Here is an 11,151-nt window from a genome sequence, read left to right as displayed (position 1 = left end):
ACACATACACTATAGACAATTGAGCTTACCCAGTTCCCCTATAGCACATGTCTTTAGACTTGTGGGGAAAACTCTCTGGGGCATCTGTAACCAGGACAGCAAGTCTTTGTGATTATCAAGAGCCACGATATCCAGAGCAATCTCAGCAAACCATCAAAAAGAAGAACCACATCCAACAGAAGTAACTGAAACTTCAGAGGAAGCTGTCTGAAAGAGATGTCCGGGTGCTAACCCAGTTTGTATCCAAAAACATCTGCCCAACTCACTGCAGAATTAAATGTTCACCTCAACCCTCCTGTTTCCACCAAAACTGTTCATCAGGAGCTCCACAGGGTCAATAAACATGGCTGAACTGCAATAGCCAAACCTTTGGTCACTTGTGCCAACGCTAAATGTCAGTTTCAATGGTGCCAGCAGCAAAAATCTTGGGCTGTGGACAACTAGAAACATGCAATGTTATCTGATAAGTCCACCTTCACTGTCTTTCCCACATCCGGGAGACTGCGTATAACCCAGACTGCTGCATGCCCAGAGTGAAGCATGGGGTGGATCATTGATGGTTTGGACTGCAATATCATGGCATTCCCTAGACCCAATACTAGTGCTAGATGGGCGCATCACTGCCAAGGACTACCGAACCATTCTGGAGGACCATGTGTACCCAATGGTTCAAACATTGCATCCTGAAAGCAGTGCAGTGTATCAGGATAATAATGCACCAATACACACAGCAAGACTGGTGACAGAGTGGTTTGAAGAAAGTGAAGTTCCCCCATGGCCTGCACAGTTACCAGAAGCAAGTCAGGAAACGTTTTTCCTCCACCAGCATCACAAAGTGACCTGAACACTATTCTGCAAGAAGAATGGCTCACAAACCTTCTATTGAAAGAGAATCAAGAGATCTTTTAAAATGTTAGATGTAAATGTTTGACGTTATGTGAGCTGTTGTAATGATGTTTGTTGATTTAGCATCCATGTTGTTTTATTTAAAGGTTAAGGTCGACCACACAGAGAAACAGATTGAACATCAGTTTGAGGCGCTTCGCCAGAAACTCGAAGAGGAAAAACAAGCAGTGATCGCTGCACTGAGGGAGGAAGAGGAGAAGATGATGAAGAAGACAGTGGAGGAGATCGACAGTCAGATCTCAACTCTTACAGATGCAATCAAAGACACAGAGGAGATGCTGAAAGTCAGTGATGACTGCTTACTAAAGGTCTGATTCAGATGAGTGATTTGATTGACTGACTGATTGATTGATTTATAGATTGATTAATAGATTGAGCTCTTGATGATCAGTTGTCTGTTTCTTCTGCAGGAGGCTGATGTCTTAAGGAAAAGGTGAGTGATCTGCTGGTGTCTCTGCTCTCTCTCCTTCTGAAGCTAAAGCCAATACAATTCTGACTTCTGAATGTTCTTCCAGAGTCCAGATCTCACAGCTGGATCCAGAACTGCCATCTGCAGCTTCAATAAATGTGTCACAGTACATGTGGAACCTGATGTCCAACATCAAGAAAAAGATGGAGGAGACGATAAATAACATTTTCCAGTACAGTAAGTCTACAGAACTTCTCTGATCTTGCCTATACTGTCTTCATCATGCTAAACTGCTAGATTATTTTAGTCATCAATGAGTGATTTTTCTGGTATATAATTAATGTCATCAACCAAACGTAAACTCACCTTTCATCATCCAGCATTTGGACATAATAAAGTCCAAGTCAAGACCAAGTCCTTAACCAGTCGAGTCTAAGTCCAAGTCTGAGTCCAAAAGGGGTCGAGTCGGACTTAAGATCAGCTTTTACAAAATGCCCTGTAATTTTATGTTAGCTTGCTTCAAATGAAAATGAAAATAGGAGGATATATGTAGAACTTTTATTATTTTACAAGACTCACATGTTTGACATTATTCTCATGCCTCTTTCTCGCATTTTTTTGTTTAAGTTATGCTTACATTACCAAGGCAACAGTGCAGTTTAATTAACATTAATTACAGAGAACTGTTATCAGTCCCAGTGAATGAAACCATGTTCATTCAGCAAAGAGAATTTTGTCTTAACAGGCATTTTCAGGGACAGTCAGAAGAAATGTGTTCAAAACAAACAATGATTGAATAAATAGCGGGGGCGACTGGGTGCGAAATAAAACCCAGCAGGAGTGAGACTGAAAAAACAGTCCAGTGCAGATTTCTAGGCTGTAGATCTGGGTCTGGCCCCTAAAACAGGGGTTCTCAGTGTCTACATTAAAAGGCCCAAATCAGAATTTTTATTAAGGTCAAAGGTATGAAACAATTGATATTACATAACTTGTATTTAATAAACATCCATAACATGCATCACATGCCTGTAATACAGACTTACGTGCTCACAAGATGAGACAGTATAATATAATTAAACTGTTTGACGGACGCTCACGTCTTTAGCAGCACTGTGTCTTTTAGTCGTGTGAAGATAAAATTATTCATCTTTTACATGCAGCAGTGCTCATTCGTCATACTGTCTGTCTGATGTAGTGGACTAATCAAAAGAACTCGGAGGCGGGACTAGTGTTGCTCCCTTCTGTTTGCAAGTTGGCATGACAACGGCAATATAGCAGAACACATTCTTTGTGAATGGCTCCTCAAATGTTGCCAGGGCCGGCTCGTGGCATAGGCAGTATGGGCAAATGCTAAGGCCGCTGTACATCCCCCATTTCTTGCGCCCCCCTGGAAGAAAAAAAAAAAGTGTAACTTTCACTATTCTGAAGCTAGTTGGTAGCTATTATGACTGATAAAATAATACGCCCACATTATTTAACTGCATATTGCAAAGCCTACTAAGTAGTAGTAGTATTAAATAATGATAATATAGCCTAATCACCTAAGACCCCCCATCCCCCCTGCCCCAAATTCGAATAGTTAAACTTTACCTGTTACACCTTGGTAAACAAGCTCAACATGTCAAAATGCCCATACTGCCTGGCAGGGGAGGTAAAAACGAAAAGAAGAGGAAAAACTTGACAAAGACAGTGGTAATGTTACGATAAAGATGATTATTTTAATGTGTCCAAGTGATGATTGATAACGCCATTAACAATTAGCATGACACATACCTGTCAACCCTCCTGTTTTTCCCGCTATCCCGTTTAATTTTCCCATATTTCACCTGTATGTTTAATCTTTATATGAAAAGTGAAAGTAGCTACCATCAACACACAGTCTATCTCAAATGTGATAGAATTGCAAGAGCTGATAAAGATAATTGTGCTTTCGCATCACATTGGCTTGAAAGCATGTTAAAATGAATATAAACACGTCTGCATTCACTTTTTCCATTAAAGCTGTGTCGATCGTCGCAACCTCTGAATTCAGTGTATGCATGCTGACTGACGGACGCGCTCCGTATAAACCATAGAAGAGCGAAAGTCTGGGATACTTTGGTGATTCGGGTGTGTGTTTAAACAGACAATTACACTTAAAAATATGTAAACATGTCCGTCCTGCGGGTTTTATTTTAAACACAACTAATTTTCTTTATTAAATGAGCACAAACAGTTATTGAAGTAGTCGAATGCTTTCATTATAGATCTATGCACTCTAACAGTGACACCTCTGTTATTAAACCAAACACATGATTCAGATTCATTTGCTGCTCTTCACTAAACAACTATAGTAACTTTAATCAATATGCAAATACAATTAAAAGTGAAGTATATGTACTAGCTTTATTTATTTCTGTATAGGTCATTGACTTTAATAGGCTAAACCTTTTATTTTATGGTCAACATTTTCTAATGTTTGCTATGTATTCTATCATTTGAAGCTATTTGTTGTCCCATATTTTTTACACCCCAACGTTGACAGGTATGGCATAACACAATTGCTAATCAATAAATAGCTATAGTGCTATCTGTTAGTTTTAACATCAGCTAATGTTGTGGAAGGGCATAGATGTTAAGGAAAATAGTAATAGTAATGTAACTACCCCCATCATTCCCTCCTTAAGCAAATGTGTAAATATTAGATCTATTCAGCAATAATTGCATATTTATCTGACATTTTCCCAGCTTGTAGTAGTCGATAAAAAGCTATTTAGTTTCTTATGACTATACAGTGTTTCCTCTAGGATTTTTTCCAGCTGTGGGGACAGAATCTGTTGGGGTTTTTACACAGATCTACTAACTACCTGTGGCGTTATTTCAATGAGAAATGTCGTGAGCGCAGTATTACAAGTCGGGATCGCATTCATGTAATAGCCTACAGCATGCAGATCTCTTTGCTTGCACACCGATTTGCTCTGTTCATGCACAAAACTTCTTGCACACCCTCAAATATGTGCTGCTCAAGTGCAGATCTTCTTGTGCGCTCTCAAATAAACGCTGCTGAAGTGTGATTGATTACGTTTATGTGACGAGTATGTCTATAACATTTATTAGATTTGCTAGGAATGTTTATGAATATCTCCAATAGACCTACAGAGCGACATTAATTAATGCGTCCTGAGGCAAAGTGAAACGGCTATAAACTCCAGCAAGATAAAGTCATTATAAATTTTAAAGTATCATAATGTATTATCTATAAAGTATAATTATGCAATCTGTGTTCATCTTAACTGAAAGCTACATCGTGTTTGCTGGCCTCATGCATCAGTCAGTCAGTCTGTCATCACGTCACCTTAAAGGGTTAAACTAATAGCGTACAGCACTACTACGCTTACAGAAAAGTTTGCGCTGTTATAATTCACTTACCTTTTAATGCACTTTGGTGCGATTTATAATCCGCTATTAAAAAAAACAACAACGACTGAATGTTTTGAATGAGTAGTAATGTAGCAGCGGCGGAGTGAATTTTGGTGTGGCGCCCCGCCATGGAAGAATGAATGTAGCGGAAACCATGCTATATGTACACCAGCAGTGGAGTTTACTGCGATATGACGGGGCACCACCTAAAGTCTTACCTAGGGCGCCATATTGGTTAGGACCGGGCCTGATTGTTGCACTTCTGTGGTCTTTTCTGTCCGTAATGCACATCTGGACTGACTGCAGGGCTTAATTTGTGCTGGAACACGCCAGATCTGGATATGGCACCTCTGAAATTTAATGCGGCACCTCATTTTATTGATTCCCCTACTCAACCACCCTCCTCCCGTCCGCTGTTTACTTTCTTCCGCGACTCCCCAACCCTCTTCACTTTCGTTTGCGACTCCCCCCGCTCGTCACTTTCACCTCCGCCATCCAAGGGCATATTCCCCCCATTGAATGTCAGTTTGCACTCATCAATCTTGCATAGATTATGAGGGCACAACCATTAAAACAAGAAGTGCATATAAATAATTTATTATGAACACAACAGCTTTACATATAAAATTAAGAGGAGTGCATTCTGAGTTCATTACGAATTATAAAGAAATGTACTCAAGAACATTTATAAACATCTTGGAATTTACTGTGAAGTATTCTGTCATTATATTTTTGAAAGGTTTTCTACAATTGAGCATCAGATTAAAGCAGTTGTTGATTGTGTCTCTTCAGCTCCTGTGCTTTTGGATCCAAAAACAGCTCATTCGGATCTCGTAGTGTCTGAAGATCTGACCAGTGTGAAGAGAGAGAAGAGTCCTGATGATAAAAAGAAACCCTACCATCCGTATGTTCTGGGTTCAGAGGGTTATACCTCAGGAAAACACAGCTGGGATGTGGAGGTGAAAGACAGTAAATTCTGGACTATTGGAGTAATGGCAGAATCAAACCACAAAAAGGGAGGTGATATCTTTACGTCTGACAACTGGAGTGTTCACTATGATAGCTATAGTATGAGCACATGGGCTGGATTTTCTGTTTGTCAACATCTTGAGTGTGTGAGAGTTGAACTGGACTATGATAATGGAACAGTGTCTTTCTCTGACCCTGTAAAAAACACACTTCTACACACATTCACAACCACCTTCACTGAAACTGTCTTTCCTTTCTTCCATACTCTCGACTCTCTGAAGATCTTGAGATCGAGTGATGAGTAAATGTAGGTCTGAATGTTTAAGTTTTCATGTTTCCATTACTTAATCCACAAGACATGAGTTAGGCTGACACTGACGTTCACATACCGTTATTAAACAACAGATCAGTGATATTAATTTATATTAGTTGATTTTACATTCTGTAAGTCCTGATGGCGCTTGCATTCAAAGGGCCACGAAACCCCCGTTTCAGCAGGGTTTTTTCACCACTAGTTTGGAAAAAGTCAGGAAAGTGGGCGTGTCCAGCTCGGTTAAGGGGGGAGTGTCGGAGGAGGGAAAGAGGGAAGGTGCATAGAAATTTGCATAAAACTGGGAGTTTCAGTTTGGGCAGGCGCTGATTCTCACAGAGGCAAAACAAACACACAGACGCAGAGGAGAAAGACAGTGACTGCGTTTACATGGTCATCAGTAATCAAATTATTTGCCAAATTATTAAATGGTTGACTTTAACTGCAGTTTGGCTCTTTTATTCAGGAATTTCATTTATACCCCTCATGAAAAACGAGATATTTGATTCGAGGAGCTGCTGGAAGCGTGTATTTTAAATGCAGTGTTTGATACTCCATGGCAAATGAGAGAAAAAACCCTTCGCATTTCTCAGTAACTTAGATGCACTCGGCAGGTAGTGTCAGAAAGCCGTGTGTGTTATTCCTGTCACAAAATGTGGCGAAAATCCTACACGACGGTAACTTTGATTGCAGTGTTTATATGTTTACATTGGAGAGCAGCACACACACTTACCAAATCTGTAGAGACTGGACAATCAACACCAACTGGAGCCGCGTCTTTATTAAAAAGAGACAAGCGGCAAATCCGGATTTCACCGTTTCCAGATGAGAAAAGCTCTCGGGTAAACAATGTTCCTTAGACACGTATTTTTGTTGCGTGTGACGTGCACTGATCCACACATGAGTCCAGCTGCGCTCTCAAAGAGGGAAAATGAAAACAAAACCTTCACGGCAGCAAACTATAAAAGCAACATTGACGACTCGTATCTCCAAACAATTCTTCTTCTCCCACTTGTTTTGGCAACACAACATGGCGTCTCTCTGCCGTCTGAACACTGTACAGGTACAAACAGTCTTCGAAGCTATCATGCATATTAATGAAGTTGCACCGCATCCACAACAGAGCGCTTATTGGTTTGAGCCAAGTCTTACTCATGAATGACTCCAGCACACTCAGAGACGTAATACGGTACTCCCAGGTACAGACGTCCAGTCTACACGCAAGTATCTAATGGCCGTGACGCAGCTTCAAAAATTCGTTTCAAACCGGAAGAACGAATTAGCCTGAAATATCACAAAAACAAACAATTTTCACTTTTTTTTTGTGTAATATATGTGTCCTAATAGTGTTTTTAGCAGTATGGGACACATATACAACTGTCAACAGCTAAAAACATGTGTTTTGGTGTTTTATGACCCTTTAAAACATCCTTTTATCTCGTTTTACATGTGAACAACTAAATAAATTTGAAATTAAACATTTTCTCTGCACAGGGCTCAACAGTGCGACCATTTCGCTCGCATTTGCAGCTAAAAATAGATGTGTGCGAACTGGGATCGTAAAACAACATGCTCTTCTGTGTGTGAATGTACAAAGAAATCACTCAAACCAGTTATATTATTGTTAATGGCTCAAAGCCAGTATGAGTGTAGTTTATCAGTCAGGAAAATCAACCAAAGTCAACATATATTGTTTAAATTTTAGTATTGTTTTTTGTTTATAATTCTTTTATCATATTTCCTTGATTTTGGAGGGAAACGCAGTATTGATGTTTCATGTGATTTCCGTGGTTTTAATTATTTTACTGCAGGGGCGGACGACCTTTATAAACCACTGAATCAATGAATTTTGTTGTGGGATTATTGATCAAGCCTCAGAACTGAATTATTTTTTTTTACTCTTCTGGTCTTCTTTTAAATGCCAGTGTCATTTATGTCTATTTTATTTATTTTTTATTAAAGATTTAATTTTTTGGCCATTTTGCCTTTATTAGATAGGACAGTATTTAGGACAGGAGGCGAAGTTGGAGAGAGAGAGGGGGGTAGGGTAGGGAAATGTCCTCGAGCCGGGATTCGAACTCGCAACGCCCTGACGTGCTACTGCACCATATGTCGACGCGCTAACCACTAGGCTATTGCACCGACTATTTCTTGTTTTTTTGCAGAAATTTTGTACAGCACATTGGTTGACTACTGTTATTTTATTGTTTGTTTTTTATTAATAAATGTTGTGTCTGCAGCTTCTGTTGAAAATAATTCCCAATAATATCAAAGATGAGCCACTGCGCACACACTCTTTGGGGACTTTATTAGGTATACCTTACTAGTACAGGGTTGGACCCCTTTTTGCCTTCAGAACTGCCTTAATCCATCATGGCATAGATTCAACAATGTACTGGAAATACTCCTCCGAGATTTTGCTCCATATTGACATGATAGCATCACACAGTTGCTGCAGATTTGTCGGCTGCACATCCATGATGCAAATCTCCCGTTCCACCACATCCCCAAGGTGCTCTATTAAGTTGAGATCTGGTGATTGTGGAGGCCATTTGAGTACAGTGAACTCATTGTCATGTTCAAGAAACCAGTCTGACTAGGCTGTGGTGTTGACACACTGCTCAATTGGTACTATTGGGCCCAAAGTGTGCCAAGAAAATATCCCCCATACCATTACACCACCACCAGCCTGAACAGTTGATACAAGGCAGGATGGATCCATGCTTTCATGTTGTTGATGCCAAATTCTGACCCATCCATCCGAATGTCGCAGCAGAAATTGAGACTCATCAGACCAGGCAACGTGTTTCGAATCTTGTCCAGCTGTGTGAATTGTAGCCTCAGTTTCCTCAGGTCTTCTGCTGCTGTAGACCATCCACCTCAAGGATGGATGTGTTGTGTGTACAGAGATGCTCTTCTGCAGACCTCGGTAGTAACGAGTGCTTATTAGAGTTATTGTTGGAACCAGTCTGGCCATTCTTTTCTGACATCAACAAGGCATTTGCGCCCACAGAACTGCCGCTCACTGGATATTTTCTCTTTTTCAGATCATTCTCTGTAAACCCTAGAGATGGTTGTGGGTGAAAATCCTAGTAGATCAGCAGTTTCTGAAATACTCAGACCAGCCCGTCTGGCACCATCAACCATGCCACATTCAAAGTCTCTTGAATCCCCTTTCTTCCCCTTTCTGATGCTCGGTTTGAACTCCAGCAGATCGTCTTGACCATTGGCTGTTTCTCAATATGCGTTGTACAGCGGTCTTGCGTCCTCGTGTTCTCGTGTAAAACCCAAAGTTCAGTTCCAAAATTCAAGACTGTAAGAACAGAGGAGGCATAAAAGTTCCTGGATGTGTTCTTGATATCGAGGACGCACCGATGCAGACTTGAGCACCGAACTCACTCTAGAAGTCCCAGAAGTCATTGCGACTAATTGTGGGAAGTGCAGCATTTTATATAGGTGCATTATTAAAGTTCAGAGATATCACTTATTTACCTCAGGAGCTTCCCCAAAATGAAACTGTGACTACAAACATCACCATGAACATCTTAATAAAGGAATAAACACATTAAGGGTGTTTATTTGCTGAAATTCGTATTAAAATCTGTTTTATTTATATTGTTCAACATATATTTGTAAAGTTATTCTGCAGAGTATATATTGTGAAAAGGGAAAAAACAATAAATTGCTGTATGAATGCTGTGATGTTTAAACAATTTTCCATTAAAAAAGCGTGAAGGTCATGTCACCATCAGAAAGAACCGGGGATGACCGCAACGTCATATTTCTCACAGGATACATTCTCTCTTCTTGTGGTCTCCTGAGCTCGTTCTTCCGAGGACACCAGCAAGACTGGCCTTCACAAGAATGCAAGTCCGTTCTCTGTGTTCTTGGAATTGAGAAACAGCCACTGTCTCCATGCCTAAATGCATTGAGTTGCTGCCATGTGATTGGCTGATTAGAAATTTGCTTTAATGAGCAGTTGGACATGTGTACCTAATAAAGTGGCCAGTGAGTGTATATGTTCAACTTTATTATAATTCTTTTAAAACAAATTAGCACAGTGGCCAACAGAGAGCTTAATGCACTACAATTTAAGAAAACATATGCAATTACAAGCAAATTAAGAAAGGACCTTCATCTGTTTGACAACATACTTGTTGCAAAAAAAACACAAAAACATTAAGAAAATGCTGCAAATTCTCACAACGGAAATGTTTCAAGGGGACCCAAAAACATGACGGATATGGCTGGGATTTGTTTATTGTTGTTTGTTTTTGGACATTGTTTCTTGTTTCTTTTAACTTGTTAGTGACCCATGTCTATGCTAAAATAAGTAAAACTAGATTGTTTACTTTTTGAATTTACATCATTTCCTAATCATTTACTTTAGTGCATTTGGAATTTTCCATAAAGAGTAAATTTACAATATACCAACATTTGAATCAACAGAATCATCATAAATAAACCAAACATTTACAACAGAAGTTGCAGTTCACTTTAAATAAATGTCTTTACAGCATTTAGCAGTTTTACAGGATAAATGCAATGAACAATTTTAAATTATGCTGCTTTCATTTTATTTGTTAATCTGAAAATGTCTTTCCAGTTGGCATTTTTAAACATTGATCTCCCAAAACCAATGGCTAATAAGAATACTAGAAAATTGGGGAGTATTTCTAAGATAAATATTACATTTTATATTTGCTTATGTCTTTCAGTTTAAGGCTTCAGCTTCAATTATAATTTGAAATGGTTAAAGGCATTAAAAATGTGTCCATAGCTTCCTAATAATTTCACAAAGACTCGTGCTGCATCACAATTCACATACTTATTTTACTACACTTTAGTGAAGAAATAGTAGATATTTTTGAGTGTGTTTAGAAGAGTGAGCAAGCTTTGGTACATGACACATCATTCACATTACTTTCATAGTGAATGACCTACCTTATTGGAGAAGCAGCGGCAGGTTCAACTATCATGCAGAGAAATCTCCTCAGGTGTTTGGATAATTCAGAATTGAGTGTCCAAACGCGTCTTTATAGAAGTTCACACTGTTGATGCAGATGAAATATAGCAGGGGAACATGATTTAACGAATTTCCAGTTGGCTGGATAATAATTAACAATGATGTAAACAACTTTACCGAAGCATCTCTGCT

At 39.3% G+C, this 11,151-nt stretch overlaps 1 protein-coding gene across 1 annotated transcript in view; it reads left to right on the top strand.

Annotated features, from left to right (window-relative positions):
* The window catches only part of LOC130220700 (E3 ubiquitin-protein ligase TRIM39-like), a 15,597-nt gene extending 5,320 nt beyond the window's left edge, over positions 1 to 10,277 (top strand). The window contains exons 4-7 of the mRNA XM_056452926.1: positions 993 to 1,214; positions 1,317 to 1,339; positions 1,422 to 1,552; positions 5,507 to 10,277. Of these exons, the coding sequence (XP_056308901.1) occupies positions 993 to 1,214; positions 1,317 to 1,339; positions 1,422 to 1,552; positions 5,507 to 5,988 (858 nt within the window). The 3' untranslated portion in view covers positions 5,989 to 10,277. The remainder of the gene's footprint in view (positions 1 to 992; positions 1,215 to 1,316; positions 1,340 to 1,421; positions 1,553 to 5,506) is intronic.
* The last annotated feature ends 874 nt before the right edge of the window (positions 10,278 to 11,151 follow it).

This window comes from Danio aesculapii, chromosome 3 (assembly GCF_903798145.1).
Source record: "Danio aesculapii chromosome 3, fDanAes4.1, whole genome shotgun sequence".
Classification (NCBI taxonomy): Eukaryota; Metazoa; Chordata; class Actinopteri; order Cypriniformes; family Danionidae; genus Danio; species Danio aesculapii.
Note: the sequence above shows the minus strand (reverse complement) of the source record. Positions and strands in the feature narration are given on the sequence as shown.